We start from the raw sequence: 23855 nt of genomic DNA on the forward strand, positions 1-23855 counted from the left end.
AGTGAAAGCAAACAACTTTGCTCTTGGGGTCTTCAGCTTTTGGTGGAACCAGCGTTTTCTCACCTACTTTCTTCTTCTTGGAAGGGTTCCTCTTCCTTTTCTTAGGATTGGAACCTTCACCAATTAGAAGAACAGAACTCTTCTTAGGGGGAAAATTCGATTCCGCAGTCTTCAACATGTTGTGGAGTTCAGGCAGGCTGACATCCAACTTATTCATGTGAAAGTTCAGAACAAACTGCGAGAACGAACTCGGAAGCGATTGCAAGACCAAGTCTTGGCTCAGCTCCCCATCTATGGCAAAACCAAGTTGTCCAAGACGTTCAATCAAATTGATCATCTTAAGTACATGGTCATTCACAGATGATCCCTCAGACATCCTACAACCGAACAGCTCCTTCGATATCTCATATCGAGCTGTCCTCCCCGCCACATCATACAACTCTTGTAGATGCATGAGGATAGTGTGAGCATCCATATGCTCATGTTGCTTCTGTAGCTCAATGTTCATGGAAGCTAGCACGATGCATTGAGCAACATTTGCATCATCTATCCACTTACGATACACAACATGTTCATCATTATGTGCATCACTAGCAGGTTCAGTAGGCTTAGGTGAGTCAATCACGTATTCCAGCTTCTCAATCCTGAGAACAATTCTCAAGTTTCGAAGCCAGTCAGCATAATTAGGATCAGTCAATTTGTGAGCATCCAGTATGCTCCTGAGTGATAGTGCAGAAGACATAACGTATAAAGTAAATCTGTAAATGATAACCACATAACAACACTTAGCAAATATTCGATTTCATTTTAAAACACTATATGAATTGGGTCTTTATTCATAGGTGGCTCCCACTAGTTTTCCTAATTTATTCAACCCCCTACATGAAAAATTAAGCATTCATAATGCTAGTGGGAATAGGGATCCTACATTCCATTACACGACCCCGGCTGTAGCACGAACCGCCATGTAATGTTCAATAGGCAGACAACTCTTGTCAATTACATCTCATGTTATTCCCTAATCAAACTTTAGCCTCTTGAATAATTGAGTCTCGGCTGTAGCACGACAAACTCAATATTCTAAGTCAAGTCTAACCCAACATTCCATACAGTTGAATCAGTCCCCAAAGGCCCACGACTGTAGCACGTACCGACCTTTAGATTCTTATTCAAAGTACACATCTCTATGTAATAGACAAGTATTTCTTATTTCGAAATCAAAGCCCTCGGTTGTAGCACAAACCGACAATGATTCAAAAATAAGAACTACTTTTCTATCATGTTGGAAGGCTATGACCGACACAAGCCCGTTGTATCATTGGCCAATTACTACTTGATATTATTTAATTTTAGAGGGATTATATTACGTTACAATCATAATCATATTATAAAGAGATTCTTCCTTTTAAATTAAATATTTCAAATCAATAATCAATAATCAGATGATTCCCAGATCGGGTGGAGCATTGTCAAAAGGCGTCACTTAATAACCCTTTCTTACAGATAGAAATCTGTTGTTGACAGAATCATCCTTTCTCCCATATCGAAAATTCATATTCAATTATGTGTTTCACAAACACAAGAATCTCATAATTTTATTCATAATATTATTCTTAAGGTTATGAAACAATTTCACTATACTAGGTTGTCTAACAAACGCCTTATGTTCATTTAAGTTCACCTAAATCTATCATCGCATGATAAACTAAGCATATATCACATATATCAACGTGAACAAACATCAAGGTAGGCATGTTAAATCATCTAGCACATAAGTCTAAGCATTATACATCTCTATGTATCACATGAAGCATTTAAAAGCAATTAAAACAGTCAAAAACAGCTTTAAAACACTTCATAGAAATATAAACAGTTCAAAACTTTTATATAAACTAAAATTGATTACTCCATTAGATCCGTCTCTAAAAAACGAATCCAACGGTATATTGCACGCCTAAAACGGAGTTACGAAACTCCCAGAAAATCAATTTTAATGTAAACAGTCGGGCTGTAACGCATTACAGGAACGCGTTACAAGCTCTGTAACGCATTCCGGTGATGCGTTACACCCCTTTTAAGCCATTAAAGGGTGTAACATATTCCGTGAATGCGTCACAGGTCTGTAACGCATTCCCAGAATGCGTTACACCCCTATTTATTTTTTTATTTTTTTTGTTTTTCTGCAGCAGCCGCCTTTTCTCGATACCCGTGCCGCCGCCTGTTCTCCTGACATCTGTGCTTTCTCTGTCTTCCGTGCAACAGCAAACAACCACAGGAGATGTACAGCAGCAGAAGTATACAAACATATATATATATATATATATATATACTATATACACATATATTTATTTATTTATTTACGAATTTTAATTATAAGAACTTCAAAAATTCATAATAAAAAATCTATACATCATAAAATTATGAAAAAAATACCCAGACGATCTACAACACTTGTAGAACCCAGATCAACATTCAAAATTATTCTGAGAAATGATTTCTCATCAGACAAAATTAATCCATGATATAACTTGTAAAAATCATAATTAATTCTTACAAGCACATAAAATTCTGAAATTTTTACCACAGATCTATATGCATACAACCTATGCTCTGATACCATTGTTGGATTTTTAACGCAGCGGGGGCATGGAAAAACACTTTTACACATACAAAATCCAAATAAAAGCATATAAATCGTGAATAAAAATTCGAGGGATCGAATCTAACCTTTTAAAATAATTCGGAGACAACGATCAGAGATCCTTAGCAGTTGCTCCTCAAGTGTGAAGCACTCCACCGGTATCCACCAAGAAAACGATGTTAAGGAGGAGGAAGGAGGTGGAGAGAATTGGGTTTTCCAAAATTTTTGGGTTTTCGGGTTAGATGTGGGTTAGAATAAAATAGGGTCTATAATAGTGTATTTATAGGCAAAATTTTCAGCTGAAATTTTCCCATAAATAATATTATTATTATCCCATTTATTATTCTCATTAATAATTAAAACACCTTTTAATTATTAATCCTTTTTCTAAACACTTTAGAAATAATTCTCTCTCTTGATTTAATTTCCAAAAAATTAAATTCTTAATTAATAATATTAAGAACTTTTCTTAATTAATTTATAATCAATTAAATCTCATTTAATCAATTATTAAATTTTCCAATTAATTATTTATTTCATAAATAAATAATTATTAGCCATTATTAATTAATTCCTCCACCATTAAATCATTCTCTTTTTATGGTGTGACCCTGTAGGTTCAATATTAAGCCGGTAGTAGAAATAAATAATAATAAAACTATTTTATCATTATTTATATAAATTCTCTAATTTATTAAATATGATTAATTAATTAATCACATTTATTCTACATCGTGAGTGATGCTTCTCAACATATCGCGACTATCCGGATAATATGAATTCACTGCTTAGAATACCAAGAACCTGTCAGTGAATAATTACCGTACAATAAACTCCTTCTACCCTACAATGTCCCGATTAAATACAAGGCATGGATCTCGTGTCAAGCCTATCTAATTCAATCATTTTGCTTACCATTTACTATGTGTAGTTCTATGCAAATTAGAAACTCCTTTCTAATTTCATTTACTCTGGCCAGAGATTCCTGAACTAGCATAAGTGGATCAGCCTTGAACATTCGCTTCCTTCACTAGAAGGGGTAGATCCTTTATTGATCATACACTATCTTCGTGTACAAATTCCTATACCCAGAAGAGCCCTAATAATTGTCCCTGGAGACTAAGAACTAAACCAAAGCATAGTTCAGTGTACACAAGATGACTATGATGACCTCAAGTCTAAGGATACTTGTACAACTATAACTATGTGAACAACTGCTGACACGTGAGTGAACTCCATCAGTTGTTCAGCTGTGCGAGTCATGTTCAGTGAACTTATTCCGTAATAAGCACCTACATACTAGCTATAGTGTCACCACACAAATGTCTATGAGAACAGACATCCTTCATAATGAAGCAAGCATAGTATGTACCGATCTTGCGGATTATTAATTACCAGTTAGTAATCCTATGACCAGGAACTATTTAAGTTTAGAGTTATCATCTTTTTAGGTCTCACTATTATGATCTCATCATAATCCATAAAAAGCTTTACTCTAAACTATGGTATATCTTATTTAAACACTTAAATAGATAAAGCCCGTAATAAAAACAAAACAAGTCTTTATTAATATCAATGAAATCAAAACAGATTACATAAAAGTTATTCCTAAATCCTTATACATGATTGGACTTAGGACATATTCCTTTTACTTCACACTTGAATTTCAACAAATGAATCCAAGTAAACCTAGTAAAGTCATCCATAATTGTAAGAAACTGATTACATCCAGTAAGTGACTTAGTCTTATATGGCCCCCAAATATCAATATGTAATAATTGAAAATCAGCAGTTGACTTGATATGACTTACAGGAAATGGTTGTCTAGTTTGTCTAGCAAGTGGACAGATTTGACAAATAGAAGAATCCTTAAATTCCTTAATAAAAGAAATAGAAGCCACATGGGACAGAAGTTGAAATGGAAGATGTCCAAATTTGAGATGCCACAACTTGGCTTGATCAACAGTATTGAATTTAGCAGCTGTACAAATCGGATCCTGACTAAATAAATTATTGAGCCCAGTATCTCTTCTTGTACTGTATAGACCACTGAGAAGTTTACCAAGAAGAATTGGAGGCATGTTCATTGAAGGGCCTGAAGAAAACAAGCTTTGTCAAAAAATATCATGTGAGAATTCATATTTGCACACAACAGTTTAACAGAGATTAAGCTGAATTGAAAATCAGGAACATGAAGAACTCTCTTTAATATGATGGATTCATTCAATTTGACAGTTCTTATATGCATTACTTTAACTTTTTTCCCATCTAGTATGGTAATGAAATTGTCAATGACTGTGATTTTGTCAAAATCCTGAAATTTATCAAGATAAGGACATATATGATCTGTAGCCCCACTATTAATTAACCAATCAAAATTGGAAACCTGAGATGTCAAACAAATATGACCTTCCAACATGGCAAGTTTAGGTGATTCAGGTTGATCATGAGTAGAGCCAGCATTAGAACCACTTTGGTTGCCCATCATAGACAGAAATTGATGATATTCATCCATTGTAAGAACTGAGCTTTCATTATTAGATCCTTTAGAATGAACTTCTTCACCTGAATTAACATGTGCCACTACAGCAACTCGTTTTGTTAAATTAGCTTGGAAACCTGGTGGAAAACCATGCACCTTGAAACATCTTTCATAGCTATGCCCTGGTCTCTTGCACTAAATACAGAAATAGCAAGGTTTTGGTCTTGGTCCTTGTTGTTGCTTAAAACTACTTGCATTAGAAATTGATCCAGAATTAGGATGTCCAGAATTGGATCCAAATTGCTTAGCTGGGAAATTTCTGCTTGGATAACCAGCATTAGCATTAGAAAATCTTTGAAACCGAGGTTGATTATCTCCAAATATTTTTCTGTCAGAATAAAAAGCCATAGCTTTAGTCTGTGTAGATAGATTGGGTATCTCTTTATGCCTTTCCTCTTGTGCAAATAATCTGTAATCTTGAGAAATGTTCGAAAAAGGGTGCATCATCAAGATGTTTGCTCTGACAGCAGCAAACTGATCACTCAGTTTCATCATGAATTATAACATCCTTTGTTCTTGTTGTTTTTGATATATCCTCTGAGTTAGATTGCAAGTGCACAAGGTATATGTACAGGTAGGTAGAGGACTTGCATCATTCATACCATCCCAGATGGTCTTGATTTTAGTAAAAAAACTCTGAAACAGAATCTTGTCCTTGGTTTATTTCAAGTAGTTGTGGCTCCAGTGAATATAGCTGAGCCATCGAAGCATAACCATATCTTTCCTCAATGTCATCCCAAATTTCCTTAGCAGTTCTTATAAACAATACACTCTTAGCAATAGTTTCATCCAGATTGAATAATATCCATGATATAACCAGATCATTGCATATTTCCCAAAGTTTATATTCAGCAGCATTTTTATCAGGAATAGGAATACTTCCATCAACAAATCCTAACTTATTTTCGGCTGACAATGTCAACATCATCAATCTCTTCCAATTATGATAACCAAAACCATTGAATTTAACAAATACTAGCTGATTTGATGAAGCATCAGAAGGATGGATATAGTAAATGCTTGAAGTATCAAAAATATTTTATGTTATTTAAGTGTTAGATGAATTGTTTGTTTGAGTCATCATAGTTATCATAAGTGTTTGATGAAACCAATCAAACTAGGTTTGAAGATGTTTTAGAAAATTAGTCAAACTTTGGGTATCAGAAAATGGGGAAAACAGTAAGAACAATCAGAAATTGAGTATCGAATGATAACATATATCAGCAATTATTAGAAACACACGAAGATTGGCAAATCAACGAAAGAACATACACATTCCGTATGAAAACAAATCTAAAGAATTAGAACAAACCACAAGTCTCAAAGTACATATCTTAATTGATATGAGTTTAATCGATTCACAAAGAAAGTGAATCTAATCGATAAACATAATTATTCTTACATTTACACACAAATCGTTCATCTAAATGTAATATGATTGAATATGTATGGAAATGAAGATTTGTAACAGTTTAGAATTAATTAATCGAAGATTTAGAAAGATTTAAATCTTTAGCACCTGATCGCTGGAGAATCTTTAAGAAACACGAATGAAAATGATAAAGATCGCCACTGATGAATTGTGAAACTCTGATACCATGATAATTGAGAAGGATTAAGATGTACAAACTTTATTGAACAAAAACTAAATATACATCACAGAGAGCTGTGTTTATATACATCACAAAGTGAGCGGAAAAATCTGTTATTCTAAACTAGTGGACGAGACTAACTAATCTAGTATGCTGGGCTTATCTTAGTGACATGAAATTATGAGCCCAAATAATTTATAACAATATTTTTAATATGAAGTCATGTCGTGTCCAAAATTAACGGGTCTAACTGTAAAATATAGTTCTATAATTTATTTTTAATTTTTTTCCTATATAAAAGTTTAAAAATTATATTATTATTTAAATGAAAAAAAATCTTTAAAATTATTTAAGATACCATGATTTACCTAAAATCTGTGCCGATACATATTCGTCAGTATAATCCGGTGGGAGTGGGACGGAGGGAGTACTTACTTTGCTCGGTAACTTGCCTCGGTGATGCTATGACATGCTAAGAAATGAAACCCGTAATATATCCTCCGTAAGAGATTTGACTGGCTGGCTAGCCACTTATTTGGCGTGTTGCTTTTTACTCGGTTGTTTTGACGAGTGAACCAGGTTATCAGTACACTTTTATGTTGTTCTTGTCCTCTCTCTTGCTCAATAACTTCTACTCAGTATGCTTTCTTCACTTATTCAATATTGGTTATCAATATATATGTATGCAAAGTAACTGATATTTTTGTGAATTTGAATTTATATGTTTACAAATATTGCCCGTCACCTGTTTACTATATTTCCCGTAAAAGTATCTATTATATGCTGAAGTTTATTAGCTCATGAAATATATTCTTATCTTGATAGTTTTATGAATGAAAAACCAAATAATGAGTGAAACATCTAGTTATATATTAGTTTGAAGAGAAATATGGCTTGTAGAGTTGGAGATGCTCTAACAAATGCAAAAATCGCTATCTCTCATGGTTGTAATTAGAAATATTTTGACAACTTCTGTATCGGGTATCACTTTGTAGATTGTGATGTTTCAGATTTGTTGAAGGATCATTAGTTAACAATTTACACTATGATATAGGTTAATTATAAAAAATTATGTACACTATGATATAGGTTAATTATAAAATTTGATGTACATGACTTGTTGACAGTGTCATCAGAACAGTAATAGTAGTTCTCAGAATTTGAACGGGTAATGGCCGAAAATACACATATTTTTGGAAAAGTTTATGAGAACAACTATTTGAAAATCTTGACCAAAAATACTAACAGAATATTTTCATGATTTGTTTTAACGTTATACCATGAGATCTCGGGAAATAATGTTAGTGAAATAAATAAGAGGTTGGTCGTAGTAGACAACTCTTTGCAAAGGTATATTACAATTCTCTTCTTCTTTACGAAACACTCTTCATAATGGATGTGTATCTATTTTTTCCTGAAATTGGCCAAATGCGACACATAAATTATTTCTCTAAATCTTATCAAATTCAGTATATACAGTTAGAACTAAAATCCAAATTATAATATTTATTATTTTAATTGAGGGGGATACAGATAAATGTAGAGATATGCGGAGTGGACGGACTAGGAAATAAATGTAGAGATGAGTGTGTGGATTTTGTCGAGGGTACAAAGGTTGGTTACAATAAAGATTGGTTACAATAGGATCATAGAAGGTTGGATACAAGTAGGATTATATATGAATTGAGAGAGATAAAAAGTGAGTTTTCATACGTGCGTAAATCAGATATAGAAAAATATGAAAGTAAATATAAAGAACATATGTAACGTGATTCACGAGTTGAAGCCCACAATACTAATGGTTATTGCTGAAACAATTATGGGTGTGAATAACGTGTTGTACAAACTGGCTGTAGATGATGGCTTTGACCTGAGAATTTTGGTCACCTATCGCTTCATATTTGCTGCTGCTTTCATGGTTCCTGTTGCACTATTCATTGAAAGGTCTCTTCTAATTAGAAACACACATACACACATTACATGTGCACACAAGTATTTATTCTTATTCAAGTTTGGATTTAAATCATATAGTTTCTTACAGAAATACAAGGCCAAAATTGACATGGACGGTAATTTGGCAATCACTTCTGGCTGCATTCATAGGGTATGTTATATTGATTCATATTTTCCGTGTTTATGGAGATTATTTTCATGTTTTGTTCTATCATTATGCCATTAATTTTAAGGAAATAATGTTAGTGGACTAAGTAAGGGGCTGGTTGTAATAGACAACTATCGAAAAAGGTATATTAAAGTTCTTTTCTTCTTTAAGAAAAACTCTTCATAGTAGACATGTATCTTTTTCCTCCCGAAATTGGCTAAGTGCGACACAAAAATTATTTCTCCGAGTCTTACTAAATTCAGTATCTACAGTTAAAACTAAAATCCAAATTATAATATTTTTTATTTTAATTGAGTGAGATACAGATAGATGTAGAGATATGCATAGTGGAAAGACTGGGAAAGACTGGGAAATTAATGTAGATATGAGTGTTTGGATTTTGTACAGGGTACAAAATGACTGGATACATGTAGGATTATCAATGAATTGATATGATCCGAATTTGACCGAGCAAAGATGAACTTGACTACTTTTAAAATAAATCAAACCAAGACAGGTCAAACCGAGCTTTGCAATCGAATAAAAAATCATGCAAGTTCAGCCCGATAACAAATAAGCTGAATTAGAATTAGTTATAAATAATTCGAGTTGAACCAAATCAAGTTATTCACTAATAAATTATATAAATTTTATCCAATCAAGTCTAAATAATTAAATAAGTCTCTTCAGTTGACATCCGAATCATATCTAAAAATTACACAACTTACACGTAAATCCAAAGTGTTTGTTCTTTTCTCTTTTATTATTACATGCCAAGTTGTAATTATCATAAATTTTAATTAAATTTCTTGAAAAATTAATGTTGGCAATATTTCACAATTCATAAGATGAAGATGTTGAAACTGCTGAAGATGAAAGTTTTTAAATTAACTTAATTCAACCATAAACATCAATGTGAAAAGGTTAATAAATTAATTAGTCCATGATATGTTCATATGTTGATATTTTTAGTTATATGTTAAATTTTTGAAGTTTTTCTTACATTTTATTTAAATAAGTAGTTTTGTAGAAATAAATTATTTTAGCTAAATTAATTATATAATACAATAAAAAAATTAATATATGTGAACCTGTATTTTATGTAAGGGAATATGTCAAAAATATCAAAAATTTCAATCTTTTTTGCAAAAATTACATATGAGGTTGCTCGACGGTTGCATAACATGTTGAAAATGAGGTTGCAAAGTTGCCGGTGAGGTTGCATATAAGGTTGTACCGTATTTTTTTCCAAAAGAATTTGCAACCTGGGTATTTTTGAAAAAAAAATACCTTTATCTAATTTGTGTAATAGATTGAAGATAATCTTTCCGTTTTAAAATAATTTTTCACTTTTGAAAATAAAATTAGTTTCAAAATAATTGTACACTTGCACTTTCAATGTCATTATTCAAATTATAAAGTTTAGTTTATATTTTCAAGATGAATTTTACACCACATACTATTATTGTATTAATAATTTATATTTCCAAAACTAATTAATATACCAAAACAATTATGTATTTAATGTAGTCAATGTAATAAATATGAATACTAATATAACTTTATTACCAATATTAGAATTTCTTAATATGCGTAATTTATTTAAAGGTGGATAGTTAATTTGAAACAGAGGAAGTATATTACAATTCTGGACTATAGTATTTTAAGCGGTATTCACTATTCAATAATCATAATGAGAAAATTGACTAAAATAAATTGTAATTCAAGTTTAATCTAACATTTTTACTTTTTTTTAGGAAATTAGTAATTGTTAAATTTTACTATATGAGCCGATCTGAACTAAACAAACTCAAACCGATTTCGAGCCATCCTGAGCTAAACAAGTCGAAATCGAGTTGAACAGATGTAAAATTCGTATTGAAAGTATATATATGTTCACGCAAGGAAAGAACCGACACATGTGAATTATTACATAGTTAATAATTAATTAAAAATAATTGAAGGGATGCATTTATAAATACCCGGGCACATACTTTTCTGTTATTATTATTATTTTTTAACTGTCTTATTTAGAGTCCTTCAATTTTGTATATTATCTTGATGTAATTCTATATTAAAATGGAGTAAAAATTATGCTAAAGTCAATTCCAATTCATCAATTTTCAATTTTACAACATTTATTTAGATATATAACTTTGATATGTAAGGTCTAAAATAAAGTTGAGACTGAAGTTCCTGATGAAATTCTTTTTCCGCATGTAGATTATCTCAGAATAATTATGTGAGGTAACATACTGAAATGACCTCTTTTATGCAACTATATATGTAGTATCAATAAAAAAATTATTTATTTTCCTTAATACATAGATCTACTTACATCTACTTGTAGTCTTGTACATACGAGTGTGAGTGTCATGTTTACATTAGTTTTCACTCTATTATCTTAGTCAAGTTTTCTAAATTAACCTTAGAAATTTTATTCTCAATAAAATTAGTGACTCATATAGAATGAAATTATTTTAATAAAATTTACAAAAAATTTAAAACTTGCACTAAACAAATAGGGTTGGGGCTGGGGTAGATTCTTTAAATTGAAATTCTACTTGATTGGGCAGGCAGGTTGGGCCACATTGTAACAAAGTTGTAAAATTTAGAATTTGGTTAAACTTGTTTTAGGGTGTGTTTGGTATTGCTGTTGGAGACAACAACCGCTTTTCCCTTAAAAGCAGTTAAAAAACTGTTTGGTAAAATTTAAAAGCTATTTTTCGGAAAAGTGTTTTTTTGCCTAAAAGCTACTGTAAGAGAAAGCAAGTCCCCGTGCTTTTAGAAAAAACTGCTTTTCAGCTGTTTTTCAGCTGTTGCGGGAAGCTGATACTGATTTTACCATAAATCTTATCAAAAGCATCATTATTTTTAATTTTTTGTATCAACACATATCCGTATCAAAAAATTACCAAACAATCATCTGATTTTTACAACAACACTTTTTTCAGGAGCACAGCAATTTTTAACAGTAATCCCAAACAGAGCCTTAGTTTCTTAAAAATAAGTACTCACAAATCCGAGATAACTAATGGAATAGTATTTGTAGTTTTTACTCAAATGTTGAAATACATGTTATATTTTAGTGTAAAAATGTTAAAAATAATATATTTTTGTTATTATGAATAATTTTATATAAAAATCAATATTCTACTTATTATTATTATTAACAATTTGCTATTTTTGTTAAAATATCAATGTCACTTACTTGATAATTTTTATGAACACAAATAAAAACAAGTTATGATATCAAATACATATATTTTGGGATGTTACTAAAACAATACTAAAAATTGAATACTTTGAAATCGGGTTTGACTCTGAGAACTCAGAGTTTAACCGAATTATATGAAAATTGATTTTTGATGTGAATCGGTACAATTTGTATCGGATCAGGACTTGGTCGAATCAACGATTTATGCACTCCTTTTCCATCAATAATTATGGGATGTTGTTATCAATATCAGTTGATAATTATTCTCATCATGACTCTGGTACTCAAATACATATACTTGGCGATATCACTAAAATTATTACTAAAAATTTAATAATTCAAAATCATCGACTGAGTTTTTTGAAAATCAGATTTGACCCGAATCTGTACAACTCGTATCGTGTCAAACCTTGTGAACGAGTACTCGATGACTCACCGATTTTTAGTTGTAGAGCCATAGATGATGATCGAGGGATCATACGTTAAAGTTAAATTGGGATGAGAAATAGAGAATCGGGGAGTAGAAATGTTATCGACATGCTAAAATTTTTAGGTTGGGTTAATCCGGATAGTACCAATACATGACCGATCTTTTCAAGAAAAATATTGGATTAGGTTAAGGCTTTTCGTATCAACCGGCCCGTTTGACCGCCATTACCTACAGAACTAGTTTCTTAGTTGCAGGATGCTCATTGTTACGGCTAAAATATTTGTGGGAAGCAAGAATTTTGATTATGCACTCTTTTTCCATCAATTGTTATTGGATGTTGCTATGGCGAACTGATTATGCACTTTCTTTTATTGAAATTTGCTTTTAGGAATAATATAATTTCAACATGGTTAATAAAAATTGAGTTGTTTGGCCTCTAAGTGTGCATTGTCCTTTATTTTTTCATCAAATAATTATTTAGAAGTTATTAAATAACTTAGATTTGTTACTGTGGTTTTGGCCAAAATTTTCATTATCCTTTTATTTCGTACGATTTGCAGAGGATCACTGTTACAAAATTTGTTTGTTTTGAGCTTGGCCTTGACATCAGCAACATTTGCTACTGCAACCAGCAATCTTCTTACTGCCATAACTTTCATCCTAGCTATCTGCTTGAGGTACATTATAAGTGCCCTTTTATTATCAAATCTAGATTACTAAGTACTATGTTTTTGCAAGTATCGGTGAACTTGCAAAAAATAAAATAATTCACATTTAATTTAGCGAGAATTCTGATATGTAGACTATTTAAATTTCATCAATTTGACCCTCCTCAAAATATCAGAAGTTGGACTAACATTCTGTGTACGACTAATGTGACAAGAAGAATCAAAATTTTGACATCAATGACAACTATGAAAATATACATTTGTAAGTATTGTTAATTATCCTGAGAATTTACAAGATATTGTGGGGCTAGAGGTGGACTGTAGAGTGTAGAAGAGAAAAAAAAACAGAGAATGCTGTTGAAGCTCCCAGCTACTTAAGAAAGTCTAGCAGAAATTCGAACATTAGACGCAGAAATTAATGAGCTAGAAAGAAGAAAAAAGACATATGGGGCTCAACGTAGCCGTCAAGTTGACTTAGTGATGACAATGAAAATATAACATTCCGCTATGAGAAAGCGGAACAACTCAAGAAACACTATAAGGGTGTTTATTATCACAGTGGTAGCTAGGGGGGGGGGTGATTTTTGGTATCTTATTTTTGCCTCTCTTTTATCTTCTGATGGGGCTATGGATATGCAATTGGTGCTTGGTTTGGTTCAATTTGAAGTGACAAATGATATGAGTTTAAAATTGAGGACTGCTTATATTTGGGATGAGGTAAAAGCTTCCTTGAAGCAAATGCAACTAACAAAAGCTACTGAACCGGACGGTTATAAAGAGTGGAACAAAATGGGCTATTGGTAATGGAATAAAATTGGGCTTCTGGAAGGATTCTTGGGTTCCTGGCTTATCTGGTGGTCACATTTATTTTCATCTTTCTTGAGAAGAGAGGAAATCATGGTTGCAGATTAGAGAAATAGCAACCGAATGTCTAAAATGAAGACACCCTTTATGAACTCCTTATAGAACAAGAGATTATTGCAAATATTGCTTGTACCGTGGCGGTGTGTGATCAAGATAAAAGCTTCAATTGGAACCACATCAGTACTGGATTTTACAGCGTGAGAAGTGCTTACCATCAATGAGATGCAAAGTATATATTGGGATGTTGGCTCTACAAATATGGTAAAAGACTAATGGCTTTGGAGTTTGCACGATAATATGCATGGAAGGTGAGAAATTATGGGGAGCGGTTTAAAATGGATGCCAACCAAGGTCAATCTTGCAAACCATAATATTAACGTTGACTGTTGCTTATACTCCATAAGTTTACACATTAATAAGTGGACCTCCGATGTCTTAGAATGGTGTGAAGCTTTTGCTTGAAATGTGTTGTCGATCGATCAAGGGAGACTGTGGTAATGTTTATTTGGCAAGCTTGGTGTATGAGAAACGCTTAGGCCTTAGCTATTTGAAAGAATGACGACCTAGTTTTGGCTTGTTTGGGAACAGTGAACTATATATTGTGAATACATTATGTGATTAATACAATTTCGCCTCTCACCGTATGTGCGAGTCGATGGCTTCCCAGGATAAAACGATTCAACGGCGGCGTTACGGATAACGAGCACCTTCAGCGAGTTTGAACGGGTACGAAACTATCACCGAGAGAGAGGGGTAGGGTTTGTGTTTAGGAGGACGGCTGGGTATTCTAAGTGAGTAAACCCTAAATCATATAGCGAAAATATATAGGTTTAGAGAAACGTGTGCACTACATCTCTAATTTAATTAAACGTGTTAATTAAATTTAATTCGAGGATCAATTATTATCCGTAATTGAATCGAATTATAATTGTCAAATCAAATCATATTCGTATTTATAAAATAAATACTGAATAATGAATATTTATTTAAGAGCCCAAGCCCAGTGGAAAAATAAATTAGCAAAACTAGTCCGTGACTATTCAGGCCAATTTTCTGCTACATTCGTGTTCGCACGTCGCACACGCAGAGAAACGTGTGCACTACGTCTCTAATTTAATTAAACGCGTTAATTAAATTTAATTTGAGGATCAATTATTATCCGTAATTGAATCGAATTATAATGAATATTTATTTAAGAGCCCAAGCCCAGTGGAAGATTATTTGGGCCAATTTTCTGCTATATTCGTGTCCGCACGCCGCACACGCGCAAGCCCGAAGGCTTCGCAAACCTCGAATTACCCCTCGAAATCCCACAATTTGCACCCCATGCACGCGCAGGAGATGGAACAACACCTTATTAACACTTTTAAACAGTACTAAAGTGTTGTGCTATATAAAGCAATGGAAACCCGTTTTCCATTTCAATGTGGGATACAATACAAGTATTCAAATCTACAATTTCACCTTCAAGGGACCAACTTTAAATAATCGTATCTCATTTATCCCTTAACCATTTTGAGTGTTTTAAAGTGTCTCGGAAAACTCTCACGGAGGAGAACATACTTCAAGCGACACTCACTCAAGAACGGCTCAAAATGACTTGACAATGTGGGGCTCAATACCCACATTTTCCGACATATATAGTGGTTCCAAATTTGATGCAACTCGTGATGATGCTCCCACGTTTGATGCAATTAAGATTACTCAGAAATGGCATCTGCCATCAAGAAGTCTCTACTCTCTCCAAGATTAAACACTGTTGCTTAAATGAATGGGGAGGGTAAGGTGGTCGGTGATAGTGTTGGAGTCTTGGAGATATTTTAGTGTTATATTCTATTTTCGCTCTTACATCTCTGAGGCAGGGGATGTTCTTTTTGGCCTCAAATACGCTTTTGACACAGGGTTAAGGTTGCGTCAAATACACTTTCGACACAGGGTTAAGGTTTCTGGAAGTAGGTCTACATTTAGCTGTTTTGCTTTGGAAAATTCTAGCTGATTTTCTCCATTTGAGAATTTGCAAGGGGACGGGCACCCAAGTAATTGCTAATAACAGTTAATGGAGCCAGAACCTTCGATATTTGTTAATTTAAATTTGCCAGTTGAAATTGCAACAAGGTCACCCTTCTTGCATCCAAGCAGTTTTATTGAATAAAACTTCTTTTGTGATTATCTTTACCAAACAAGTATAGGTTGTCCCCTTTATAGTACATATAAGACATGTTAATATGAATATGTATAATGTAATGTATAGGCTGGAGAAACTAAACTGGGATAAAGCATCAGGAAAAGCGAAGGTGATGGGAACACTTTTGAGTCTAGCTGGAGGAATGGTTCTTACATTATACAAAGGCCCAAATATAACTAGGTGGAATTTTCATCTTAACCTTGTCAATCAGGGTGATCATCATAGTGGACTCGTGGTAGGAACCCACTCGAACATGATACTGGGTGTTTGTGCTGCTCTTGGTACTGTTTTATGCAATGCCCTTTGGATGAATCTTCAGGTATCTCAAATGTTTTTCAATAAAATATATACATATCCCTGCACTGGTCTTCTGCTATCAGAGCTTATCATTCTGATTTCAAGATTAAATAGAATTTGAAATGTATCATAAATTTGGGTTGAAGAGAAAATATTACTAATGATAAGTAATGTCGTCTATCATTTATTATGTTATTATCGCTTTTGCAGTGCTTAATTAGTTATGAATTAATTAAACTTATGGGGCAGGCAAAAATTGCGGAGCATTACCCTTGTCCCTACTCTAGTACGGCCCTGATGGTTACCATGACAGCAATTCAATGCACACTCTTTTCTCTATGTGTGCAAAGAGACTGGAGTCGATGGAAGTTGGGATGGAACATCAGACTGCTCACTGCTGCATATGCGGTAACTTTTGTATATATGTTCTTATCTGTAATTCGTTGCCAAAATGTTCCAGCAATTTCTAGTGTATAATACTATTTTTTTACAGAAAGCTAGCTAACTAGTTAGTATAAATCAAGTTATCCTGCAGCCACTGCAAGCTAGTCATGACTCCTGCAAAAATAGTTAAAATCCCATACTTTATCAGTGAACCACAACTTCTTTGAACAACTTAATTAGTGTAGACCCGTCTGTATGTATATCATGTGTTAATCCAAAATTCGCACATGACCTGTTTTCTTGTAGTGTGCATATGAAGTTGTTAGGTAACAATTTGAAATATCTACAGGGGGTGATGACTACAGGAGTGATGTTTACACTTTTTGCATGGTGTGTACGCGTGAGAGGTCCTTTATTTGTATCGGCTTTTAATCCTTTGATGGTTGTGATTGTTGCTCTAGCTGGACCAGTGGTACTGAATGAGACTCTACATCTGGGATGGTACTTCCTTCAAACAAAATAATATTTATCAGGAATTTTAACAAGTACTCCTAACATTTTTTGATTGTTTGATATGAATATAAAGATTTTGTTTGCATAATATTTTGGCAGTATGCTTGGAGGAATAACAATAATATGTGGATTATATGTTCTGCTTTGGGGAAAAGCGAGGGAAATAAAGGGGACTGCTCAATCGCCTGAAACAAGCTCAAAAGATTCAACAAAACCTGTCAAAAGCGCCTTAGCTACTTCATCAGGAGCATCGGAAAACCAGGGGGTCACGTTGCACCATGCTTTAGTAACTGCGGCAAGAGCTGATGAAGAACCTGTTGAAATTAGGATTGCAGAGGATCAAATTAGTTAATCAAGTTAACCATGAAAGTAGTAGGTTAATAAAACAAAACTTATGGTATGAAAGATGAGTCTTTGAGTTCTAAAGATCGAAAAGATGATGACTTTAGTGAAATTGCTATGTTGTAGTCCAAATCTATTGTGTTCTGTCTTGCAATTATCAAGCTGACCAGGGTAGATTAGCAAACTAAATAAACTGCTCCCGGGTATGCTTAGAAAAATCTTTGAAGTGCTAAAAAGAGTTGTTCATTAATGCCATATTTGTTTTGACTTATTCCATGAATAAATTTAGCCAATAAACACAATATCCAACAGACAAACACTTGTTTAACCAACAGAAGTGTAAAATTTACTTATCTTATTTCCAAACATTTGATCCACTAACAGAACTAAAATATATAAATAGATATTCGATAAACGATAATTTCGTTAAGTTAAATATTATTTCCCTATTTTAATATACTAGGTATAGTGTATTTTTAATCTTAATAAATGAAAAACTTTCTAATCACAATAATATTCTTTTTTAAATTTATGTGTAGGTAATATTGTTAATTAGTAAGGAAAATATTAGTTTACATGTCAAGTGAACATTTATAGCAAAAAATAAATAAATACCAGGTTTCCTCAACCAAATTGTAGTTTTGATTCCTTTTATTATTAATAATAATAATATTATTATTATTATTATTAAAAGCCTGATTTTGTTTCTTGTAAATAAGAATATAATAACTATTACTAAACATATATTATTTTCCAAAAAATATTTTTTTTCTAATTAGTATTTATATAACAAGAGAAAAACCACGTAGAGCACTATTTATATGCAATTTGGGAAAAACAGATTGCTAATAGAAAGAGAGTCGAAAGTTAAGAACTATACAATCTAGGAAAGCCAATTATAAAAGTTGTCAATGTAGTCTAATTTGTTCAACTATTTTGAAGTAGAAACTTAGTCTTAGCATCCACAAGAATGCTATCCAGAAGTTTGTCCAGACTAAAAACACCGTTATCGCGTAGCATTCCTTTCCCTCCAAATATGATAACAGAAAATTTGCAAAACAAGAAAAGTCAAGCTCTTGTGAGGTTGTGGGCTGATATCACCCCAAGAATGAAGAGTCTGCAAACAGGAATTTCCCGGTATAGGAAGATGGAGTCTGATAGCAATCTGCTTGAGAATTGACCAACTATACAGACAGTTGTTGTATAGGTGATCACAAGTTTCTATGCCACAAATGCAGAGATAACATTGAGGGATCAGGTCTTTGCCAAATGAGATTAGTCTGTGAAGAGTGTTAATTCGACCAAGGCAGATCAACCATTGATGGTGGGCATATCTACCATCCTAAGCTTACGCCATACGAGGTTGTGCCAATGTATTTTTGGAAGTCGAAATCTCATAGAATCCCAAATGTGCCATGTTTTGATCCTGCAAAGAGAAGTGTCATTCCATCGAATTCTATCGTTACAATCAATATCAAAAGTAGTATAATCAAGCTTCTGAGTCAATGAGACAGGTTTGAATTAACATGATAAATTATGCTATTAGGCCTTGGTAAATCCATTCTCCAGTCGAGATTAAGACACTAACTTTACCAGAATAAGTGAGGCCAGATTGAGAGTTAAGGTCTTTGTCAGTAAGAGCAAGACATCTTCTGTTACACCAAGGTCAAACAATAGCGAGAAGTCTTCGCTATTGCCAATGTTGTAATCAAAGAATTGGATCATGTGTTGGATATATTTGAGATGTCATATCTAATATGTTTCATATTTAGTTTTAAGATCTTAACAAACAGGAAATATCAGTTCTTACTGGAATCAGGACTTACTGGAAGTCAGGACTTAAGGATATCAGGACTTAGATTATCAGAAGATAATATCAGAAGATGGATATCAGAACTTAAGTACTTGAGGACTAACAGTTAAGGAAGGAAGCTGATTTACAGAAAAGAAGATCGAGACTAATATAGAAGAAGATGTGCATGGAAAGAGTTAGAGGACTAGAAGAATTGCATAAGATATCTGATTGATATATTTTAGGATACAAAATTATATTCCATATCAATTAGAAGTTATCTTGTAACCGTGTGTCTATATAAACACAGACATAGGTTTACACTATATGTGTTACGATCATCGAGAAGATCATACATTGTAACCTAGCAGCTCTCGTAATATTTGTTCATCACTGAGAGAGGACAGTTCCATTGTAACAGAGTTTATTATATCGAATACATATGTTTTCTGTTACTTGTGTTCTAAATTGATTTGATTGTATTCTGCACTATATTCAACCCCCTTCTACAGTGTTGTGTGACCTAACAAGTGGTATCAGAGCTTATCTGTTAACACACATACAGTAAAGATCCAAAACAATCATGTCTGAAGAAGCAGAAAATCCAACTAAGCCCGCCAAAACTGAAGAAACTCCAAAGACTCAAACCCACAATCGATATGAGACTATCAGGGTTCCCATGCTGAGACCTTCTGAGTATCCCATATGGAAATTGAAGATGGCTATGTTTCTGGAAGCTACAGATCCAGAATACCTTGACGAAATTTATGAAGGACCACATAAGTCAACCAAGCTCTCTGTTGTAGTTGCAGATCAGCCAGCAAAGACCATACCAAGGGAGAAAATTGAATACACAGCTGATGATATCTCATCTATTGCCAATGATGCAAAGGTAAGGTATTTGATGCATAGTGCCATTGATAATGTCATGTCAAACTGGGTAATTCAATGCAAGATTGCAAAGGAGATATGGGATGCTTTGGAAGCAAGGTATCAGGGAACTGAAGCAATCAAGAAAAACTGGAGGACTATACTTACTCAAGAGTATGAGCACTTTGACTCAAAAAGTGATAAGTCATTAATTGACTTATATGACAGGTTTGTCAAACTCTTGAATGATCTGTCACTGGTGGACAAGAAATATGATATTGAAGATTCAAATCTAAAATTCCTTTTAGCTCTTCTTGAAAGTTGGGATTTGAAAGCTACTATTATAAGAGAACTATGCTCTTGATGAAACTACTCTTGATGAAATTTATGGTATGCTCAACACTTATGAACTTGAGATGGATCAAAGAAGCAGGAGACATGGGAGAAAGTCAAGGACAGTTGCTCTTAAGGCTGAGGAAGAATCCTCCAAAGTGGCTGTCTCAAAGAAAGGCAAATGAAAGGCTCTCATCATAAGATCTGATTCAGAATCATCAAGTTCTGATGATGATGATTCAGAAACTGAAAGTCTATCTGAAGTAGATGCTGATGAGGAGATGATGAAAATGTGTGCTCTTATGGTGAAGGGTATCATAAAGATAGCCTACAGGAAATTCAGAAAGGGAAAGAAGTTTTTCAGGAAAGGTAGAAGTTCTGATAAGAAGGGCTTCAGAAAATCTGAAGGCAAAGGAGGAAAGTTTGACAGAGGAGATTACTCAAATGTCAAATGCTACAATTGTGGTAAGAAAGGCCACATATCTCCTGACTGCAAGAAATAAAAGAGTGACAAAGGCAAGGCTCTTGTCACAAAGAAGAAAAGCTGGACAAACACTTCATATTCTGAAGATGAGGAGAACTATGCCTTGATGGCAAATGCTGATAGCAGTTCTGATGCTGCTGAGTTAAAGGTACCTCAAACAACTTATGCCTTTCATACTGATGATATTACTGAGTTGAGATTATATCTTAAAACCATGTTTATTAGTTACAAATATCAAACTTTAACATGTGAAAGATTAACTTCTGAAAATCTTTCTTTTAAAAAGAGGAATGATTATTTAGAAAAAGAGTTAGTCATGTTCCATCAAACTCAGAAAGAAAGAGATGATGCCTTTTATGTTAGAGATGAATTGCTGAAAATGAATAAATCTCTAAAAACTGAGTTAGAAAAGGAGAGAGAGATTATCAGGACTTGGACTAACTCTGGTAGAGTAACTCAGGATATACTAAGTAGTGAAAACTGGAAAGAGGGCTTAGGTTATGGAGATGATAAAAGTGAAAAAGGAACTGAACAAGTTAATCCAATTATTGTTAAACAGACTACTAGGCCAAAGGTAAATCCTGTTAAATTTGTAGCTAAAACTATAAAGTTTGATTCTGAAAAGATGAAAGATATTGAGACAGAAGTGATAGCAAAGTCAACTTCTGACAAATTAGAACAGGATAGACCAACTGAAGTTAACATAGGCTTAATGACAAAGAAGCAGCTTAAACATAAGCTGAAAGAAATTACCAGTGTGAACAAGGTAAAGGAAGCTAGGAAAAATAGGAATGGAAAGGAAGGTGTGAATAAAAGCAACAATTATATGCCTGTTCCTAATGCTCCTAGAAAGAAATTCTATAACTGTGGAAACTCTAACCATCTTGCTTCTTTTTGTAGGAAGAATAAGAATGTAAACTCTTTACCTCCTAAGTCAGAAGTTAAGAGTCAGTCTGTTAGGTTTAAGCCACAAAATCCTTGTTTTCATTGTGGTAGTATATGGCATTCCATTTATACTTGTAAGGAATATCATAGTTTGTACTATGATTATTATCAGATAAAACCTTCTTTGAAGAAAGTTGATTTAATTCCTTCTAATGTAAAGTATGATGCACAGTCTGATACTGTAAAATCTGATAAGAAAAATGTTAACATAAATTCTGATGTTAGATCCGCTGCAAATGTTAACAAACTTAATAAGGCCAAAGGATCCAAGCAAGTCTGGGTCCTTAAAACTAACCATTAGTGGTCTTTGTGATTGCAGGGCAACATGAAGAACATCCTAGTTATGGATAGTGGATGTTTAGGACATATGACTGGAAATAAAGCCCTGTAATCAGACTTTGTGGAGAAAGCTGGCCCAGGAGTTTCTTATGGAGATGGAAACATTGTAAAAACTCTGGGATATGGCAAGATCAATCTTGGGAATGTCATCATTGAATCAGTAGCTCTAGTCTCAGGACTTAAACACAATCTGTTGAGTATAAGTCAAATCTGTGACAGAGGTTATCATGTGGATTTCTTTGAAGAACATTGTGAAGTTATAAGTAACTCTATAGGCAAAATGGTTCTGAAGGGTTACAGGCATGGTAACATTTATGAAGCCAGACTTTCAACAAGTACTGATGGTTCTACTATCTGTCTATTGAGTAGAGCATCAATTGAAGAAAGCTGGAATTGGCACAAGAAACTCTCTCATTTAAATTTCAACAATATAAATGAGCTTGTAAAGAAAGATCTTGTGAGAGGACTGCCAAAAACAATATATACTCCTAATGGCCTTTGTGAATCAAGCCAGAAGGCAAAACAAAGAAAATCTTCTTTCAAGAGCAAAACTGAGTCATCAATTCTTGAGCCTTATCACCTACTGCATGTTGATCTATTTGGTCCAGTCAATGTCATGTCTATTGCAAAGAAGAAATATGTTATGGTTATAGTGGATGAGTTCACAAGGTACACTTGGGTGTACTGCTTGCACAAGAAGAATGAAACTGCATTTACTCTAACTGATCATGTCAGACAGCTGGATAAGTTGGTCAAAGATTATGTTAAAATAATAAGGAGTGATAATGGTACTGAGTTCAAGAATTCGATTATGGAAGAGTTCTGCAAAGAGCAAGGAATCAAGCAGGAATTTTCTGCACATGGAACTCCACAGCAAAATGGAGTTGTAGAAAGAAAGAACATGACTCTGATTAAAGCTGCATGAACTATGCTTGATGAAGCAAAGTTGCCAACCTATTTTTGGGCTAAAGCTGTGTAGACTGCTTGTTTTACTCAAAATGCTACACTCATAAACAAGCATGGAAAAACACCATATGAGATGGTGAAGAAAAGGAAGCCAAATCTGAAATACTTTCATGTATTTGGTTGCAAGTGCTTTGTTCTTAAGACTCATCCTGAACAACTATCAAAATTTGATCTAAAAGCTGATGAAGAAATCTTTGTTGGATATCCACTTTCCACAAAAGCCTTCAGAGTCTACAATTTAAGAACAAGGGTTGTCATGGAATCTATTAATGTCTCTTTTGATGATAAGAAGATTACTGGACTTGAAGATTTTGATGATCATGACCAGCTGAGATTTGAGAATGAAGATT

The 23855-nt window shown here is 33.4% G+C and overlaps 1 protein-coding gene and 1 long non-coding RNA gene across 5 annotated transcripts; one reads left to right on the top strand and one right to left on the bottom strand.

The window, feature by feature from the left end:
* Positions 1-4186: 4186 nt before the first annotated feature.
* LOC141666403 (uncharacterized) lies at positions 4187-7140 on the bottom strand. Of its 2 annotated transcripts, none has more exons than XR_012552198.1 (2): positions 5051-7140; positions 4187-4736 (listed from the first exon to the last, which is right to left on the bottom strand). It is a non-coding gene; the product is annotated as an uncharacterized LOC141666403 (long non-coding RNA). The 2 variants fall into 2 exon arrangements; XR_012552201.1 differs by having other exon boundaries at positions 5028-7140.
* A 35-nt stretch (positions 7141-7175) lies between these two features.
* On the top strand, positions 7176-17971 carry LOC141666384 (WAT1-related protein At1g25270-like). 3 transcript variants are annotated; one of them, XM_074472383.1, is made up of 8 exons: positions 7176-7413; positions 8632-8719; positions 8817-8879; positions 13084-13200; positions 16307-16559; positions 16787-16945; positions 17271-17422; positions 17534-17971. In XM_074472383.1, exons 2-8 carry the CDS (start codon positions 8691-8693, stop codon positions 17784-17786), a joined length of 1026 nt encoding a protein of 341 aa, XP_074328484.1. In that variant the 5' UTR covers positions 7176-7413; positions 8632-8690; the 3' UTR covers positions 17787-17971. The 3 variants fall into 3 exon arrangements, with proteins under 3 accessions (XP_074328484.1, XP_074328480.1, XP_074328477.1); XM_074472379.1 differs by having other exon boundaries at positions 7177-7354; XM_074472376.1 differs by having other exon boundaries at positions 7339-8719.
* The last annotated feature ends 5884 nt before the right edge of the window (positions 17972-23855 follow it).

Source organism: Apium graveolens, chromosome 1, assembly GCF_009905375.1.
Source record: "Apium graveolens cultivar Ventura chromosome 1, ASM990537v1, whole genome shotgun sequence".
Taxonomy (NCBI): domain Eukaryota; kingdom Viridiplantae; phylum Streptophyta; class Magnoliopsida; order Apiales; family Apiaceae; genus Apium; species Apium graveolens.